The 21,288-nt window shown below is 43.3% G+C and overlaps 1 protein-coding gene across 4 annotated transcripts in view; it reads left to right on the top strand.

Moving 5' to 3' along the window:
* The window catches only part of CNTN5 (contactin 5), a 657,243-nt gene that overhangs the window by 598,571 nt on the left and 37,384 nt on the right, over nt 1-21,288 (top strand). For all 4 annotated transcript variants that reach the window (XM_082219029.1, XM_082219028.1, XM_082219031.1 and 1 more), the window contains 3 exons: nt 5,000-5,120; nt 12,888-13,046; nt 14,755-14,904. In XM_082219029.1, coding sequence (XP_082075155.1) covers nt 5,000-5,120; nt 12,888-13,046; nt 14,755-14,904 — 430 coding nt within the window. The remainder of the gene's footprint in view (nt 1-4,999; nt 5,121-12,887; nt 13,047-14,754; nt 14,905-21,288) is intronic.

Below are 21,288 nucleotides of genomic sequence, written 5' to 3' on the forward strand. Positions count from 1 at the left end.
CACCTTCCATCGTCACTTATGGTTTCCCTGATGACCATGCTTTTCTATGGCAGTTGGTTAGCTGTGCTGGCTAGGGTTGATGGGAGTTGCAGGCCAACGACAATAAGAGGTCCACAACTTCCCCACCAATGAGCATGGACACAATCCATCTGTAAAGGCTTCTCCATTCATTTGCCCCTGCATGTGGACTTCCAACCTGATTCCCACCCAGCCCAAATCCTGTCCATTTATTTATTTATTTTATTTATACCCCACCCTCCCCAGTCAAGACCGGGCTCAGGGCGGCTAACATCAGGTATAAAAACAATTGATTAAAATACAACTTAAAAACAGGATTAAAATACAACATTAAAATGCAGCCTCATTTCAGTGGAAGCCCAGATCAAAAACTGTTTGGGGGGAGAAAACTTCAAATCTTCATCAAGTCCAACTATCCAGACTGGTCCTACGTGGGCCAGAAAAGCCAGGGAAGTCCCCAAATAGGGGTTCCATCACAGAAGGAAAAGGAAAGGGTGGGAGGGATCAGGCTGGTTCCATGTGGTTTTGACCTCCAAAATGACCAAAATAGTCCAGAGATGGGGTTTCCTGGCCACTATGGTAAAGTAGAAAGAGCCCCAATTCAGCATTGGTCCAGCTAGCAAAGCCAACGGTCAGAAATTAAGGGAGTTGTAGTCCAAAACATCTGCATGGCGCCATGTTGGCTGCCCTAACGAGTAAAACAACAACTCTTAAAATATAGCCCCATTGGGTCTCCTGTACATACCAGGCTGTAGCTGGTTAAAACAATAACAATAATGTATTTATATGCCACTCATCTTACTGGGTTGCTCTAGCCACTCTAGGTGGTTTACAAAAAAATTTAAACATCAGTCCCAGTAAAGCATCAAACATCAAAACTTCCCTAAACAGGGCTGCCTTCAGAAGTCTTCTAAAAGTCAGATAGTTCTTATTCTCCCTGGCATCTGATGGGAGGGCGTTCCACAGGGCGGGTGCCACTACTGAGAAGGCCCTCTGCCTGGTTCCCTGTAGCTTCACTTCTCACAGGGAGGGAAATGCCAGAAGACCCTCGGAGCTGGATCTCAGTGTTTGGGCTGAACAATGGGGGGGTGGAGATGCTCCTTCAGGTATACAGAGAAAGAAGGCAGCTTGAACAATATGCTAAATCATATGCTTACTGAGTATAGAGCATGTCATCAATGCATGGCGAAGCCAGAGCCATGAACACTCCTGGATGGGTGTCTTTGGGACATGGAAGAACAGTTGTACTTCCTCTTCTTTACTGTTGGCTTCTCTTTCAAGATCTGTGAATAAGAGCAGAATCAAGGGCTGAGGTGCTTTTGTTTTGTTTTGCTGAGATATTTCAGAATGCCGGGAGCTGCATTCTTCCAAGTCAGAGCATCTAGCTTGGTAATATCTTCACTGAATATCCAGGGCTTCAGGTGGAAGTCTCTCCCAGCCCTGGGCTCCTTTGGAAGGAAGGTTGGAAGATAAGTTTAATAAATAAAATAAACTGAATTCCTGGGTTGAACTTGGAGTGCATGCAAAGTTTATGACTTATGGCCTTGCCGCTCAGAAGGAGGATCGGTCAGAAACATACACATTCAGTGGACACTCCAGCTGAACCCCTTGTTTGTCTTCTGATTTCTAAACATTTCAAGCAAACAACAGCATGCATAATTTTTGTTCCACAGAGTGGATCATACAATTTTGCAACCTGCCAAGCAGAGCGGACCTACCAGCAAAGTTGTAGGGCCAGGAATCAGACCCTAGTGGTGAATGGTTGGCATCTGTGGCTATGTTCTCTGCCTAAGAACCATCCTTCCTGATGCATTTTGTTGGAATAAGCGCATTCCAAAGGATTCTGTTATATTGCTCTTATCTTCCCCCACCTGAAACACTATTATTCACCCCCTTTCCATCAGTCTCCCATTTAGGTATGTAGGCTGAATACCCATTTGCCTTCCAGAGGAGAACATTAGGATTCGTTCACTGTGAACCTCCTCTCAGAGTGCCAGCTACATTTTTTTAAAGGCACCGAGGCAATAAAAGCAGACAGTCACTGTATATATATGATACTTTTATTTGCTTTAACAACAAGGCACGCATTAAATGTAAATTATTCTCAGAGGGAAAGGGAAATGTGGACCGGTTTTGGTCTTACCCTTTAACTATCTGTGGTTTTATATCGAAAACATTAATCTTCTCGAATACCCTATATTTCATGGCTAATCAGCGATGTCGTGCTAGACAAGTTGCAAACTTTGCATCCCCAAGCTGGCACCTTGCTAAAGTGAAATATAGTGATTCATCACATCTTCAGAGTTGCAATGAACTAACTGGGTTGAGAAATTCTGAAAGTCTGCAATGGAAGCATGGGAATTGCTGTTCTGTATTTTTCTCGTGCGCAATTGCCTTAGACAAGTGCCAACAGTTCTGTCAGGCTTGATATACCCAAGGAAGAGTTATGTTATTAGTGGAGTATCACCTGTGCGTGAGAGAGTGTTTGTCTGTTTCAACACTTATTCAGAGTTTGAATTTGCCAATTGTCTGTAAATACTAGAGCTAAAAGGCACAATTGAATTCAAAACACTGGTATGAAAAAGTGATTGCATCATCCTATTTTTCCAGCTGGTAGGAGCTTCCACGGATGGGCTATTTATCGTTAAACGGTGTGTTGGGTATGAGAAAGAATACTGCAGATATATAGCGTCTTTGCATTATCTGCTTGTTTGCAAATATACAAGCAGAGCACTTTAGAAGCAAGCAAGCCCCTAAAATAGGCAGTGCAACTACTAATCTTGCGACAGATTCATAAAAAAGCAATAGATCCCCTAGGTTTGATCCATCCCAGTTAAAATGCCAATTCCTCTGTTTAGCCCCCTGTGGCAAACTGCTTCCCCTTCTGCCACATAGATGTTACGAACAACTTCCTGCATATAGGTTGTCGATTTAGAAAAATCTAACCAGCCATCCCCTCCCATTGAGGAACTAATCACCCCAGTCCATTATTAAACAATCTGTTCAAACAAAAGAGGGCCCGCTATGACATGGGAACTGGATGATCAGGGTTGGAGCCAACATCAGTTCATGTGATCACAGTGACCAGGGACTCAGCTAGATTGGTAAAGAAAAAGCATTTTATGTGTGTTGTATACGGAACACGGGTGGCACTGTGGGTTAAACCACAGAGCCTAGGACTTGCCGATCAAAAGGTCGGCGGTTCGAGTCCCCGCGACGGGGTGAGCTCCCGTTGCTCAGTCCCTGCTCCTGCCAACCTAGCAGTTCGAAAGCACGTCAAAGTGCAAGTAGATAAATAGGTACCGCTCCTGCAGGAAGGTAAACAGCGTTTCCGTGCGCTGCTGTGGTTCGCCAGAAGCGGCTTAGTCATGCTGGCCACATGACCCGGAAGCTGTACGCCGGCGCCCTCGGCCAGTAAAGCAAGATGAGCGCCGCAACCCCAGAGTCGGCCACGACTGGACCTGGGTCACTTTACCTTTACCTTTACCAATAAATCAGCCTAATAAATTTATGGAGAAATGGGTGTTCTTTCTGAAATGTTAGAATAACAAGTGCAATGGTAATGTAAAGCAATTACACACACACCCGCGCGCACACACCGGAATTATTGTGAATTTTATTTGTAAATTTTGTTATCAAGTAAGAATGCAAAAATAAAAATAAATGTGAGATAGGAGGAAGTGATAGAATTCGGTTTAAATGAAGGGTGCATTTTATCAAGATCCCTCCCAAAAGAGGCAAACCATTATTCTAAATATGGGTGTGAAGATCCTGCAACTCTAGTGTAATATGATTCATGACACTATCAGCAGCATTTTAAGAAGTGCATGCTCAAACTGCAGAATGTCCAGAAAGGTTTTAGCAGGGTGGTGAACAACCTAGACACCAAGTCCTATGAAGAACGGTTGAAAGAGCTGGCATGTTTAGCCTGGGGAAGAGAAGTTTCAGGTCATTATGCTGTTTTAAAATCATTTTCCGTAACCAAGTTTCTAGGGATTCCAGACAGTGAATCAGAGAGTTGCAAACTAATAAAGAGAGAGAGATAAAGTACATTTAAAACACACAAAAAACCTCTTTGCAATGGATGGTAATGATAAACTGTAAGTACGGTGTACATTAAGATGTAATTCAGTAAGAAAGTCCCCAGCATCAAGCTCATAATTTTCCCTATTAAATGCTGAAAGGGACAGTGTGTTATTGTGAGTCAATACAGCACAGCGTTTCTAAGAGCTCCGGTTGCAATTTAAGAAGCTTATCATCTGCCACTCTGTAATTTTTTAAAGAAGCAGATAATGACATAGTTATCCTGTCTTTCCTTTAAACAGCACTCTTTTATGGGGCATCGAAAGATGTCGAACTCAGCAACTTGGCTTACAAGTACAGAAAAATGCTACCGCATTCTCAGTTCACAGCATTAAAACTGGCTTTTCTCATAATGCCACTCGAATATACATAATAATAAATAATCATAATCACGGGCTGATGGGTGAATAGTGCTCCAGTCTAAATATAGCAATCAGTTCCCTCCCTGTTATCTCTTTCCAACTCTCTGAGCCCCCAGGCTCATGTATAGATGGAGAAGGAATTCAATTCAGTTCACAGCTGAAGGCAAATCTGCCTAGTCTGAATTTTCCGAAACAACATGAGAACTGAAGCAAAGCCTTCCTTTGGAATTCGCACTTCTCTGAATTTTGTGATGTGTTTTACCAGCCAAGTGACTGGTCCAGGGTGACCCAATAAGTTCATGTCTGAGTGGAGGTTTGAACCCTAGTCTTCTAGGTCCTGCTCTAACACTCTTAACCACTGGGTGTCTGTAACATGTGTGTTGGAGGGCAGGGTTACTACCATTAATGTGTTGAGTTGGAGATTGGAATAAGGACTTCCAAAGCTCCCAGTCAAACCTGTTTCCCTGTTTTACAAAGAAAGATTTGTGATGTTTTTTAAGCTGGTGCTATTGTATTGCTTTTTCATTTCTTTCCAGCAAGCGTCCTCTGCAGATTTAATGATCAGGAACATTCTTCTGGTGCATGCTGGGAGATATGGCTGCAGGGTACAGACCACAGCAGACAGTATATCAGATGAGGCAGAACTTCTTGTGAGGGGTGAGTATGCTAATAGCAGCATTTGAGGACATGATAAACATAAATGATCCTGCAAAGGCATTTCAAGGCATTCTTGCCTTGTGCTTGGTTTGTTCCTTCTCTCTTGTATGTATCATTTACGTGACATTTTCCCTTTCACAATTTTTGTCTCTGCAAACAAGGAGCACGTGGTCAGGGTTTGCAAAGGCTGGTGACGAACAAAATATAAAAACTGACAGAGGTGATAACTTTAAAAGTCTCGGTGATCACACGGGAGACTCAAATGTCCGGTAGACGTAGAGATCAATTATATTGATAATCTCACCTTGTCTTTTGGAGAGGGCTTCTGAAAAACATTGCTCATCCTTCAGAATGATTTTTGGTTACAAAAAGTAGGTTCTAGCAATAAACATGCACTTTAAAGACTCAAAAGGAAGAAAGTCCATTGGCCACTTTCAACAACCTTCCCTCTAGTTTCCAGGAATCTTACCAGACTAACAGGGTAAGTGGACACCATGCCAAACCACACTGGAAACATTAGATTTATTACATTTATGTACCCCTATCAAGATCAGGGATCAGCAAACTTTTTCAGCAAGGGGCCAGTCCACTGTCCCTCAGACCTTGTGGGGGGCCGGACTATATTTTGGGGGGAATGATGCAAGAGCACCACAAGTCCCAGTGGCTGCTTACCTGTGTCTTGCAAGCAGCAGGGGCTGGCGGCGGCAGTGGAAGCAGCAGCAGGACCATGAGCGGCGCACGAAAGGGCTCCCGAGAGGGGCTGCTTAAAATGGCGGCCGCTCGAGCGCAGCTGCTACTGGCACCAACAAAGCCCAGCCCCCTTCCTCCTCTAGGCAGGGCAGGGAGAAGCCAGGAGGAGGGAGGGAGGAGGCGCCGCCGTGTGAAGGAGAGGGAGGGAGGGAGAGGGAATCGCGTGCTGGCGATTCACATGGCGATTCCCGGACCGTCCATGGGTCGGATCCAGAAGACAATTGGGCCTGATCCAGCCCGCGGGCCTTAGTTTGCCTACCCATGCTCAAGATGGTGTACACGGTTCTTGTCCTCCCCATTTCATCCTCACAACGACCCTGTGAGGTAGGTTAGGCTGAGAGATGAGACAGTTGGCTGCAGGGTTTTTTATGACCTGCCAATAGAGGTTAGCTCCAGGAATGGTCTGGCAGAGGAACAGCGCCACCTCATTCATAGTGATGAATTGGGGACAGGGTATGTTTCTCTACCTATCATTTCTGGATTTTGACCTTAATGCACTTGGATAAAGCTTGCAAGGGTTTTTGATCCAACATCCTGATGCTTTACTGCCACCAATTAATGAAATATCAGCTCTATTCCCACTCTTTGAATACTTTAGAATTCTGGGTCACATAGGGTTTCCAGGTCTCCAGCTTGTCAAAGACTCGTGGAGCAATGGACCGTAGTGTTTTGGCTCCAGACCTGCGACATCACCATGCTTGAAATATTTTTGACACACTGGCAGGGGAAAATATCAGGGATTAGCAGTAGAAAGATGAAACTGAAAATGTGAAGGCCAAGGGGGAAAATTGTGAAATTAAGGTGGGAAGAGATATTTCAGGGGTCACATTAGAGGGAGTTCTTTTATTATCTCTAAATTTCCACTGAAAAAATGTTTCGGATCTTCTGCAATATTTTTGTTTTCAGAATATATATACAGGGTATACAGAAGTAGGTATACAGTTGAATCAATGGAATTCATCACAACAGATTATATGGGTAGACATAGCTGACACATGACAAAGTGGCTGTTAAATTTCAGACTGGCATTGGAAAGAATAGTGGAGTCAGATAAAAGGATTGTTTTTTCTTTACTGATGTTGCGAACTTGAGTCAAGAACAAAGGAAGTGGATTCTAAAACAGTATACCTACTTTTTGGGCCACCCTGTATAATGTTTCAAAGGAATACTGCAAAACTCTAAGACCCAAGATGATGTTGTTGTCGTTGTTGTTGTTGATGATGATGATGATAATTTACCTGCCCTTTACTCTGAGATCCTAAGATTCAAAAGTCATCATCTGATGGCCCTGAGGTTTAACTTGGCACCCATTGAATGGTCTCCAAAGTCTGGCAACTCTATCTATCATCACACTTCCAAAACTATGAAAGCCTTGTGTTATTTTCTCTCTCTAACCTTTCGTAACAGAATTGAGCTTGCTATTTGTTTATCTTTCAGTATCTTTGAATGTAGGAAATATTGGGAGTATTAGAACTGCTACATTCATATGCTCTATTAACGCTCTATTTGAAGTCAAAATTATGACAGACTGTGCTACATAAATCCATTTTGTATATCCTGGGCCTATTATGTTCTGCTTTTCTGGAGGTGGAAGCAAAGGAACTATTATGATATCAGCTTCACAAGTGTTAAATTGCCTCTGTCAAAGTCTGCCGCAGACAGCATCACCTATCAAACTGGGTTTGTTAAGGAATAGCAGTTTCTTCGCCTTACCAAGGTTTCTTTATTTTATATTTGCACTCCTACCGCATGGCCTTAAAAGCCCTCAGATCTGCTTGAACATAAAAAAAGTAAAGCACCAATTTTGTAAAAATCAAATCTATTAAATCTGCACTACCTCAACTGTGCAATCAGCTCCATGGATACCCTGGGGAACATCAGGTGTTGTAGCATAAATGAAGTTAAGGGAGTGAAGATTTTGGCGGCAGCAGCAGATTGGAGACCACTAGGAACCTTGTGCACAGGCAGAATATATATATATATATATATATATATATATATATATATATATATCCCCTATATATATATGCCCTCAAAATAACAAGCAAGCAATATCACTAGGGAGGGTAAACCTGTCAATTTCAATTTGTTTTTACACTGCTGTGTTCTTCTTAATAAGAAATGGTCTACTATATTCTGAAACACTGGCAGTTTTTAGACCATTTTTTAAGGGTAGCCTTAAAAATCTTCTTCTACTTGACCTTATGTGACATATGAGGAATTATTTCCTCTTTTTTTGTATTTATGTAAAAAAAATCCATTTTAATCCTGATTTGCCAAATTTTAATAAAATCTTAACAATGAAAAATAAAGAAAAATGAACACTGGCAGCCAAAGCTCTATCATACAGCAACCTTTCAGTCGTCCTGCTTTTCTGTTAGACCATTTCATAGCAAACAAACAAAACAGCTTCACAGCATGTGAAAGACTGAGCTGCGTTTCCCAAACTCGTTTTCTGTTTTGGCATCACCGCTTCTTATGTTTACCCTTCTTTGAATCCTAGTTCAAATTGATTTTTGTGGGGGATTTTTTTCCTTCTTCTTCAGGAACAGGGGTGCAAAAATAATGACTCCAAGCACACCACGCTATTCACATAGACTTGAGATGTTTATGGCAGTGAGAGAAGATGCTTGCCTCAAGCGCAAGGAGGCAATCGAGTGTCGCTCCCTGTCACCGATGGATTAGTCCAATTCTTGGTTCTGATCCCGAAGCAAATTTTCCATTCCTAATGGCACTCACGCCTGCCAGCTTTATTTATTTGAGCCTCTCAGCTGCTTCCTGTGTATTTCAGTTGGCATGAATGTAGAGTGAGATGTAAAAAAACCACACACACATATACAACTTGGCTGTTTTTTTAAAAGAATATAACTGGAAGTGCTTATCAGTGTTTCTCATTTCAATTCCAATGGAATATATAGGTGGGATATATGAAGCTGCCTTATCCTGGACAGACCATTGGCTAATCTATTTTTTTATTTTCTTATAAATAATTTTTTATTAATTTTCAATTACATCTATCCAATTTAAGCCACTTCTAACATTGTTGTTGTTGTTTAGTCATTTAGTCGTGTCCGACTCTTTGTGACCTCATGGACCAGAGCACGCCAGGCACTCCTGTCTTCCAATGCCTCCTGCAGTTTGGTCAAATATTGTCCATGGAGTTTTCTTGGCAGGGATTCTGGAGTGGCTTGCCAGTTCCTGCTCCAGGTGGATCACATTGGTCAAAACTCTCCACTATGACCTGTCCATCTTGGGTGGCCCTGCACGGCATAGCTCATAGCTTCTCTGAGTTATTCAAGCCCCTTCGCCATGGCAAGCCAGTGATCCATGAAGGGGATTCTAACATTACCAAATCCATGTGATCCATGAAGGGGATTCCAACATTACCAAATTACAATTACAGTTCAGAAATAAACCAACTGATAAGCCAATTATGCTTTTTAGATGGCCTCCCATGTGCTAGATTTCAAGGTAAGATAAATTAATTTAATTTTGCTTCTGAAATCTTATTTAATCCAATTACATTTCAATCTTAATCTAGATCCATCCCTGACAGCAGCCTTCCAGGGCTCCTATTTAGAGACATCAGAGATCAATGGGGGGGCCAACAATGCTCCTCTTTCTTTCCACTTTGGAAGTCGCTTCCCCCAATATTTTTGCAAGTTGGCACCTTTCTCCCTCCCTCCTTTGGGCACCCACCTCCCCTCCAGCTGGGCACTGCCCTCTTTCCCCTGCTTGCCTCCCAGCTTTCGGTGACATTTCCAAGCCTGTCTGATCCGAAGCAGCTGGGAAGAAGCAGGCGGGCCGTCCGGCTGGCAGGCCAGTAGGAGAGACAGCTTGATTGTGTACTATGATATTCTAATAGATTATTGAATATGACTTTAGAAATCATTCCATTTTAAAGTTATGTTTTATTCTGACGTTTTGTATCGTATAAGATTGTTATAAGGTGTGTGTTCTCTGTTGTATATCTTGTTGCTGCAAACTGCCTTGTAATTGAGAAAGGTGGCATACAAATTAATTGAGAAAGGTGGCATACAAATTAAAAGTGAAATGAAAACAAGAAAATGGTAGGAGAGGCGAGCAGGAGAGTGAGCAAGGGGTGGGGAGGAAGCAGGTAGAAGCTTTTTGCACAGTGGGCAAAAAGAAGAAGAGGAGGAGGAGGAGGGGGAGGAGGAGGAGGAGTTTGGACTTGATATCCTGCCTTTCACTCCCCTTAAGGAGTCCCAAAGCAGCTAACAATCTCCTTTCCCTTCCTCCCCCACAACAAACACTCTGTGAGGTTAGTGAGGTTGAGAGACTTCAGAGAAGTGTGACTGGCCCAAGGTCACCCAGCAGCTGCATGTGGAGGAGCGGGGAAGCGAACCTGGTTCACCAGATTACGAGTCCACCGCTCTTAACCACTACACCACACTGGCAAGAGGGCAAGGCGGAAGGAGAGGCCTGTGCCCAGTTGTAAATGACAGGTGAAGGGGCACTCTGCAGAAGGGCAGGGAGTTTGGAAGAAGTGCAGGTGGGGGGCAGGGGCCCCCCAATATTTTGTTCCCCATCCCCAAATATCCACGTATGGCTCTGGGCAGACTCTTTCCGTTTCTCATTCTTGTTCAGCACACTTTTCTTTCAGGGCTCAACTATGCGATGGCACATTTGCTTATCAGGTTTGCTTAAAAGGTACCTTATCGCCTGAGCCCTGTCTAAAATGGAAGCTCCCTTTATTTGCTTTGCAAACACCGCTCATGGAGCATTAGACGCAAGCTCAAAATTGGCATTGCCAGGCGATCCTCTGCACTCCATGTGGCTGACTATATTATGGGTTGTGTCACCGCAGTCCCTGTCCCTCTCACCCAGAGCTCCCATAACAACCAGTCATGACCTCTTTCAGATTGTTCTGCTTAAATGCGCAAACTCTAAAGGAAGCTGCTGCACTCTCCGCCTCCCCTCGCTAACGCATGGAACTTTCAATATTGTTCCAGCAAATTCACTGTCAAGAGCCTGACAGGTGTAATCTTTTCATCTCTCTATGGGGCTAAAATTGTACCTTGCATAACTGTCCGGCGCTGTCTATTATGACCAAGATTACAGCGTATGCAGAGATGCAAAAATAAAAAGCCGCCAGCCGCTTCTGGAGATAACCTACTGGCACATAACAAAGAGACTTTCTTGTCTGAGGAGTTGGTGCTTTAACTAAAAAAAAAGCAACCTAATTTATGAGGTGGCCTGGAGTTCCTTCCCTTCATGCACATTGCTCAAAACTGCAAACATCATATATTTTTTATCATGTGTCGCTGCTGGTGTCCCAGGTGGCAGTAGTTGTAACTGTTCCTTCCAGTCAAGGCTTTAGCCTCAGTCATTCATGCTTTGGTAAACTCTCCTATTGATTATAGCAACATGCTTCACCTGGGGTTACTTTTTAAGACGGTTTGGAAACTTCAGCTAGTGTAGAAGGCTGAGACTTTTGATAAGGACAGACTTCAGGAAGCCCATGCTCCCTATTCTAGCTCAGCTACACTGGTTGCAGGCAGCCATACTTGAAGACTTCATTTCATCCACACTTTTAAGTGAACCATTTTTAATTTTTGTACCTACTAAAAACATTCTTGTTTAGACAAGCCTTCCCAGATGCTTAGAAAGTCGAGGAGATTTTAATCTGTTTTAGTATTTTAACTTTGTTATGTTTAAAGTATGGCTGTGAATTTTTCTCCCTTTTATTGTTTTATCTTTTTCTAATACCACTTTGAGGTTTTTTACAATCAAGAAGATTATAAATTTTATGGAATGAATGAATGAATGAATGAATGAATGAAGCAGCCTAATTCAAACTTTCCCAACAGATCAGAATGCTCCCCCCTGCTTTGGGGGTTACTTCTTCAACTTTTGTGATACAGTGGATCACGTACTGCTGTTTTCCTGTTTTCTTAACAGAGACTTGTATAAAGAGTTGTATAAAGGGTTAATCATAATGAACTGTGCCAATGCATTCAGCCACTTATGTGACTTTCTGCTTGCGGATCAGGACAAGTTGATTACAGCTAAAACCGCAAAAAATAATAACAAGCAAGCACCGTTAAAATAAGGATGACAACAGTGCCCTGAGTTTTCGATTGTGGGATCTCACCGGATCCCGGAAACCACTGCTGCAGCTGCTTCTCCTCACTTCTCCAGCAGTGAGGAGGGAGAGCACTTGTAGTTGTACCAGAAAAGCAAGGAGAAGTGGCAGCAATGGTGGCTTCTGGTGAGATCTCTAAAGAGCCCCACAAGAGCTCACAAGAGCTCTGCAAGATGTTGTGGAGCACTTGGCGAGATGTTGCCAGAAGCCAGCACTGCTTCTCCTCAGGGTACCACCTCTGGGATCCCACCACCCAAGGTGACTGTCTCAGTCTGCCTCATGGTCGGGACAGCTCTGTGTCCACATTTCTGATTCCCAATAACTGGCATAACTTGACAATAGTGATGGCCAGAATCTTGGATGGCTTTGACAGAGAATTAGACACATTCAAGGAAGTTAATAGCTACTAGCTAAAGATTGAGGGCACAAGGAGAAGGGGACGACAGAGGGTGAGGTGGTTGGACAGTGTTCTCGAAGCTACCAACATGAGTCTGACCAAACTGCAGGAGGCACTGGAAGACAGGAGTGCCTGGTGTACTCTGGTCCATGGGGTCACGAAGAGTCAGACACAACTAAACGACTAAACAACAAGAACAATGGCTCAATTCCATAGCCACTATTGTGGGCAGTCGTTATTGGCATTCGTCTGTCTCAAGAGACAATGGCGTTTGCTGAAAACCACAAGAGGGGAGAGTGCTGTAACATCCAAGTCCTCTTTGAAAGTTTCTCACAAACATCTGGTTGATCGCTGTGGGCACAGGATGTTGGACTAGTTGGGCCACTCGCCTGATCCAGGAGGACTTTTTTTATGTTTGTAATCTGGTTTAATTAACGAAGTGTAATGTGGGTGTGCTTCTACATGGTTAATGATAGGCATTTCAAAGTAGTACATTCAGTCTCCTTGCTTTCAGGTCCACCTGGGCCTCCAGGGATTGTGATTGTTGAGGAGATCACGGAGACCACGGCAACACTTTCATGGACTCCAGGGGCGGACAACCACAGTCCCATCACCTCCTACAATCTTCAAGCACGGAGTCCATTTTCACTTGGTTGGCAGACAGTGAAAACAGGTGAGAGTTTTTTTGTGTGTGTGTTTTTAACGACATGAAAATTAAGAAACTTGAAACTGAGCTACAACGTTTTAGCGATTACTTGCTTAGTTCAATCAGTTAAAAACATTTTCATCGACTAAAGGGATAAGCCCATGTGTGTGTGTATGTGTGTGTCTGTGTACTCTTCTAAGGCTGACCTTCCTGTGTGAGTGAAAATAGGGGTCTTCAAAGTGTCGTAGAATTGTAGAATTGGAAAGGATGCTGAGGCTCATCTCATCCAACCCCCTGTGATAGAAGAATCTCAATTAAAGCATCCATGACAAATGACCATTCAACATCTGCTCAAAAACCTCCAGTGAAGGAGAGTCCACCACCTCTTGTGGGAATCCATTCCACTGTCAAACAGCTCTTACTTTCAGAAAGTTCTGTCTGATGTTTAGTCAGAATCTCGTTTCTTGTAACTTGAAGCTATTGGTTTTGGGTCCTACCCTCTGGAGCAGAAGGAAACAAGCTAGCTCCACCTTCCATGTGACAACCCTTCAGATATTCAAAGGTGGCAATCACATCACCTCTCAGTCTTCTCTTCTCCAGGCTAAATATGATGATTTTGATCCAAACTTAACCATATTTAGAGCAGACCCATTGATAGCAATGGCACTTAAGTTAGTCGCGTTTAGGGATAGGTGGATTAGCCCACTTCACTTTTGTGTCAGCCTCACCTGCTTTCAGTTACACGTCCACCACCACCCCTTTTTTGGGCAATTTAGTTGCATAGCATCAGATCCAGTGGGATTCTTGTCATCACCCTCTAGGAAGAAAGAATGATGGTGACAGCACTGAGAGCTTCACTGCTCCCACTGTGCCACCAAACTGAATCACAAAACCAGCAGCTTTAAAAATGGTAAAGGAAAAGGGGGGGGGGTTAGAAGGAAAAGGATAAGAAAACACACACATACAACTGTAGGCCTCCTTCCCTGCCTCCGAATTAATTCTCCACAGAATCAATTCATCCCCTCTCCTTCTGTTTCATCTCAGAGGTTATCCCTTAAATCCCCTCCTAAATTTGGTCAACCCCCCACAAAATGAAAGGGTTTAAGGTCAGTGAGAAAGAGGAGGATTGGTTTGAGAAGATATTGAATTATTTGGGTAGGTTTGAGCAATTTGGGGCAATTAAAATGTTAAAAGTTAAATAAACCTTGTGGATGGAGGAGTGTTAACGTATATAAAATTGTACATATGGTTGATTTGAATATGCTATTATTGATTATGGATACCCAATGTATCAGCCGCCTGGGGTGTTTCACTGTTTGTGTTTTGGTTGGTGGTAAAAAATATTAAACAAACAAAAAAACCCACAAAAGAAGGCTAACTTTCATTTAAGTCAATATTTAAATACTAATTTTATCTCAGAGGACATTCTTAAATGGTTTTTTTAAAAAACTGAAAATAGTACTTAAATCTGTATTTTTGACACATTTTAACAAGAGCTGCAATGCAACATTTGAAAAAGTTTGAAATCTATTAGTTTTAGAGCTGCAGTTTGGTCTGAGAGGTGAAAATCAGGGCACCTTGCTTAGGAATTTTCAGCTGTTGGGTTCTTCAAGCATCCCCCAGTTGCCCTACTGACAGCAGCCAGTTCTCCCAACTTCAGTTTAGCAACACTGGGAGAAGTTGTTTATGGATTGTGCTGCTTTAATGAGTCACGCTCCTTACTGGTTCTTTGTAGTTCCAGAAAACATCAGCGGTGACATGGAGTCTGCCATGGCTGTCGAGCTGAACCCGTGGGTGGAATATGAATTTAGAGTTGTCGCAACCAACAAAATTGGGACTGGAGATCCAAGCGCGCCCTCTCGAGTGATCCGGACCAAGGAAGCAGGTAAGAGCTTTGATGGGTAACAAGAACTTTGAAATGACTGTGATACATAGGCTATGCTCACACGTGGGGTTTGTTCTGCTACTTTTACTATTTATAATGCTACAGATTCTGTTGAGATCCCCAACGTTCCTTATCCACTGCAGTACCCATGTTGCATTATGGGACTGAGGCTTTTAAAAATCAATATGCCACGAGTAATGAGATCAATAGCGGGAGTTGCTTTGAGGGCCCGAAAGGTGGAACACAGATATTTTAATCAGAAAGTAACGTGTGAAATGTTTTCTGAACTGTGAGGCTCCAAAACGTAGGTGGGCCTAGCAGGTAAGCCTGCAGAGTATTCCTTCAAAAACTGGCTCATGCGTTGGCGGCTTCCAAATAATACGTTGTTGCTTTAATAAATTTATATTAGATTTTAACAGTTGGTTTCATTCAATTAGCTTTGCTCTCGTTCCTAGACAATTACGCACCTGATACATTGAAATGCAGCACATTCTGGCTTGCCTGCTTATTGGTGTGACGTATTAACAAGGTGTTAGTAACTCAAGGCTGGTTTTTACGATGTGCCTGCCATGTAGAAACTGCCAGAAACCCACTTTCGTGTGGCCGAGAGCTCCCTGTGCAAAAGCTGCTCGCCCCTGTCGTGCTATTCTTGTTTTCTGGGTTATATTTTTTCGAAACTTGCTTTATGTTTTCTGTTCTTGATTATGTTGGGGCTTTTGTTTTTCATTTAGCTGCACTGATTTTTGCTTCATGTGTTTCTATCCTGGAGAATGGTCCTGAGGTTCCCATGTCTATTCTACTGTTCAAACGAAGCAGATCTGGAAGGGACTATAGCAAGCTGCCTTAGGCCTAGTCAGATCACTGGTCCATCAAGCTCAATACTCCCTAAACTGACCAGCGGCAACAATCCAGGATTTCAAGACAGGGTCCCCTACCTCACCCCAGGTACTACCTGGAAATGCCAGGGATTTTGCTTAGGATCTCTTAGGTAATATTTCTCATAGGAAAATCCTTGGGCTTACTTGGATTGTCAAACAAAGACACCAGCCAAGAATACGGGAGCAAAACAGCAGCCTGTAGGCCTGGTCTTTATTTAAAAGACCGTTGCAGCAAGACTTCCACCCACCACATGGAAGAAGCCTCCAGCAAAGGATGGCTCCAGCTTTTATAAATTTCCCCTTATACCCAAAACACCCTTAGTGTAGCGGCAGCAAGACACGTACATGTACAGTCAATTAAAAGTTGGTTTTATTCCCAAAAAAACCATGCCACTTGTCTGGAGCTCTCTGCCCCTGTGACTTATGGCTACCCTGATGATGACTCAACTAAATCCTCAGCGTTGTTCCTCTTCCTCTGGAAACAACGCGTGAAAACGACTCTCTTCTGTCGCTTCTGTGATGTCAATTTCCCCTTTTCTTGTACCCCTCCTCTTCTGCACGCTGAGAGGTTTGCAAACTGGCTTGAGCAAGCTATCATCTGCTGAGTCCTGTGTTTCTCTGGGCTGTGAACTCACCCCTGTCCTTTCCTCTGATCTTCCCATAACAAACCTCCCTTCGTCCCCTGGGCTGCTGTCCAAGTCTAGCAGCTGCTGCTGTTCACTTGCTGACTCCAGCCTGACACTTAGTGGAAGCATCATACATACATCACAAATACATCATGGTTATGCATATTATGGGAGGGGGTTTCTGGCAGAAACCAGATCATCAGGTTAGCCCCATCTCTCCCTTGCCCACCTCACACCCATCAAGTGATACAAAGGAAATATTTACCAGTTCCTGGGTTTCCTAGTCAGGTAATAACACTTCTTTGTCCTAAATGAGAACCTAATCCATTCCTGAATGCTCTGCTATTGTCCACAGGATGACTACCTGTCACCCATTTGACAGTGATGATCTCTTGTGCAAGAGTCTGCTGAGTACGTGATCCCAGGTTTCAGAGCTTATGGCTGTCTTTACCCATTTCCCAAGTCCCCCCTTTGGTAGCCATCTTTTCCCTGAGTAAGATAGATAAAGTTGGAATGGTGTCGATCCGACGGAGGGCTGATTTTATATGAATATTTGAAGGTTTTGCTGCACGAGGGAAGGTGAATACTACGTAACCTTGAATAATAATAATAATAATAATAATAATAATAATAATAATAATAATAATAATAATAAATTTATTTATATCCTGCCCTCCCCAGCCAAAGCCGGGCTCAGGGTGGCTAACAACAATAAAACAGTACAGTAGTACAACACAACACTCTAAAATCATTCATTATAAAATTAATTCAAATCAAACCACTGGCAACGATTGGGCCAGAGCTCCGCGAAGATTGCCGAAGGAGGGGGTCAGGCTGTGCCCTGGCCAAAGGCCTGGTGGAACAGCTCTGTCTTGCAGGCCCTGCGGAAAGATGTCAAGTCCTGCAGAGCCCTAGTCTCTTGTGACAGAGCATTCCACCAGATCAGAGCCACAGCCGAAAAAGCCCTGGCTCTAGTTGAGGCCAGCCTAACCTCTCTGTGGCCTGGGACCTTCAAGATGTTTTTATTTGAAGACCGTAAGTTTCTCTGTGGGACATACCAAGAGAGGCGGTCCCGTAGGTACAAAGATACAAAGTAGCAAAACTGTGGCGGTTTTATGGAGATATTTACAAAATTGAATGGTGTCAGTTTGGGGGAGGGTCTGGGGGTGCAGTGTCCCATTTAACTGGAAACAACACCCCCCCAACCTTTATAAAAATTCTGGTAACACATTCAATGCTAGTCCTACTCCTAGTAGATCCACTGAATTTAATGAGCATTGCTAACTTCCAATGGGTCTACTCTGAGTAGGATACAACTCTTTGCATGCAAACCAGATGCTTTGCAACTGAGGTATGGCACTTACCCAACCTGCTCCCTCCCTGGATGGAGAGCAGGATTTATATGTTAAGAAATTATAAATATACTGAACCTCCCCAGAATTCTTCAGCCTTGCTGTTCGACTATAGCTCCCTCATCCCTGACCTGGCTGTCATTGATGGAAGCTGCAGTCCAGCAACAAGGAGACCGAAGGTTAAAGAACACTGAGCTACACCAGTTCTGAAGCAAGCCGGTCACCTGACTCACATATATTTAGCGAAGCTATTTGCAGATGTCACAAGCAGGGTAAAGGCTCTTCAAGACCAGTCCAGAGCTGTCGCTGTAACACAGGAGTAGCCCACAGATGTCACTGAACTACAACTCCCAACCGCCCCAGCAAACATGTCCACAAATGCTGTAAAAAAATGTGGTTGGTTTTTCGCACCCGAAAGGGTTCTGCTGGTGTGGTTTTGGGGATACCTGGCAGTTACAGAGAGCTTCTGCCTCTTCTTTCCTTTTCGACTACAGCCGCTCCTTGCACGTTTTGCTCCATTACAGTCTAATGGGAAAGAAGGAAAAACGAGATAAAAAATACATGAGCGCCTTCTCAGAAATGCATGTTTGGAAAAGCTTTTACCACCCACGTTATGACTTAGATGGTTGCCCCCACGACATATGGGCTCACTCGGTCAAACAGAAACGGTCTAGCTGCTCCTCTGATTAGCCAGGCGGTACAAATCAAAGCAGACATGGACATACAGAGAGGGCAGCTTATCTCAGGTGATAGGCTGCATCCCTGAATCCGAGTTCCTTCTACGTTTCGAACGCATATCCTGCATTCTGTGTTTTAATGGGCCAGATGTGTTTTAGGCTGCAAGCGCATAATTTCCACGCCACCTTGACTTATGAAATTTTCATGACACAGGTTTGCTGTGATTTGCCTTGGTAGCTCCCATGCACCCACCCGATAGCCGTTGTTTTACCAGTCAGGGCATCTTATATTTTCCTTCCGTCTTCATAATAAACATACACTCCTCAGCACATAGTCAAAGTAAAATGGGGATATTCTGTGCTTTCACACTGTGCTTCTGGTTTGGATTTTTGTTTGTGAAGGCTCAGCTATGGCTGTTCACTCCGTAACTGCAAATTAATTACTGGTAGCGACTGTATGATGACCATTCGTGAGAGGCTCAGTTTGGGAAATTCAGTCCCCAGACTAGTAATAATAGCCATCATTATTATTGATAGCATTACTCACATTTATATGCCACTCTCCTGTCACTCGGTGCACCTCAGAGCAGCCTGGTCAATACTTTTTTTAAAAAATAATAATTTAATAAAAGTACATGACATACTTGAGAAAACAGCAACCAGAGGATTATAACAATCAAACAGGAAATCGTTAAACCATAGATTTTTCCCACACGGGCCTCAAAATATCCAACTATAAAAGAACCGAAAGAGGAATCAGCTACATATTCAATAATCTCCTCCAGTATCAGATATCTAAAGAAGAGAGTTGCTGCTGGGAATACAGAAATTGGCTATCGCTAATCTAGAATAATGCTTTGTTGCTCCAGAGGGAGTATGAATCCAGTAAATGTTATGCCACATAGGGCGCCTGTTTGCCCGGCTACAACAAAGCTATAACCAGGCTCCCTGCTGAGATATTTTTTTCTTTGTTCGCTTGCTTATGTATGTACAAAGGATTTATTACATGGGGGAGTGTTCAAAAATGGCACACGCACACACACCTTTATTTATTTAACAGGTTTACAGACAAAAATATTTCACACCCTGAAATATACTCAGAGTCGAGAGTGGATTTCATGCTCTTTAGTGGTGAGGAGGAATGGAAGTTTCCCCAAAGTATCTGCTTTGTATACATTATTTACACATTGGGCTGCACGTGATTGGCAAATTCTGGAATTCTCCTGTAGGCCAATCAGGTTGTGGATTCACTTCCATCTGGAGCTGGATTGGGTGGCTCCTGCAGACCAATCATACTGCTGCATTGTTCTAGGACCAATCAGATAGCTGCATTCTGAATCCTATTGTTCTAGGACCAATCAGACTGCTGCATTTTGGATCCTATTGTTCTAGGACCAATCAGACTGCTGCATTTTGGGTCCTATTCAACTCAGTACATAACACGCCCGCAGTTTGAAGTGGTACAGTCCATGCTACCAGTTCCATATTCTTCTGCCTATAGACCAGGTCAGGAACGTGGGCCCCCAGAGCACAGGGGATAAGTTAGACTCAGAGACTGAAGTTAATGAGGGACCAATTCTGCTCATGAGAACTGCCTGTCAGAATCGAGAAAGGGCACTTTGACACCACCACCCCTTTTTGTTTTTGTTTTTTAATAATATTTTATTAGGTTTTATCAACAGAAAAGTTCGAAAAAATACAAAACAGAAAAATACAAAATTACAAAATACAAAAATACAAAAATACAAACATTAAAGACAAAAAGAAGAAGAAAAAACACATATACAAGAAAACAAAACTCCCTCTTTCTTGATTTCTCATCTGTAGTTAACTTATTTTCCTGACTTCCTCACGTCTCCCTTTTTTGTATCCCTTTTAAAAATTGGTTCAGCAAATTCATGTCCTATTAGTTTATCTATTATCAATCCCATCTTACATTTTACCTTGTTGCTAGAGCCCCTTCAATTCATTTCAATGTCATCAGCATTCAAAAGTTTTACAATATTTCTGTAAATAAGTTTTAAATGTCCTCCAGTCTTCTTCCACCAACTCTTCTCCCTGGTCTCGAATTCTGCCAGTCATTCCCTTTTTGAAGAGGACTCTATTAGCTCTCAAGGAGAGGAAGAGTTGGAAGGCAGCCAGAGTGTTGCTAGGCAATCAGCAAATAAGCAGAGGTCTGAGTCTGGGTTGAGTGAGAATGAGGAGGAGGGGGGAGGTCAGCCTCTCAGTCCCAAATCCATGCATTTGGATAAAATCAGGGGGCAACGAAAGAGCAGGAGGGGAAAGGGAGGAGTCTGGCATCCTTCCTGTTGTGGGAGGAGCAAAACTTCAGACTGACCAATAAACGTAATTGCGAACAGGCAAAATGCTGGGCTTTGCGTGTGTCTTTTGTAAATAAACCTTCATAAAAACTCCTGAAGAGCCAATTACTTCTTATCGGAGCTTGCTTGTCTGCTAGAGATCATTACAGAGCAGGCCTCAAAATGTCCTGTAAAACACAGCCAACAATGCTCCCCATGAGATGTGCATTGCAGAGCAGGGGTGGGGAGCCCACAGCCCTCTCATGAGTCCCAGTATGGCCCATGATTAGCAATGTTGGGAACTGAGGTCCAATAACATCTAGAGAACCACATCCCTGTTGCTGAGGAACATCACAAAAGTCATCATTCGGGAATCTTGCCTGTCAGCACTGAACATCTTGCGAAGGATCGCTTATAAACCTGTGAAGAAGCCATTCTCGGTGGTGGATATCATGTGTAGGGCTACATTGCTCTCCTGGCTTCCCAACCCCTCGTGTCACTGCCGCTTGCCAAGAAGGAAAGGGGTGAGGCACTCAGCATGGTGCAAGCAT

This window comes from Podarcis vaucheri (genome assembly GCF_965113315.1).
Source record: "Podarcis vaucheri genome assembly, chromosome: 4".
In the NCBI taxonomy this organism is placed as follows: Eukaryota; Metazoa; Chordata; class Lepidosauria; order Squamata; family Lacertidae; genus Podarcis; species Podarcis vaucheri.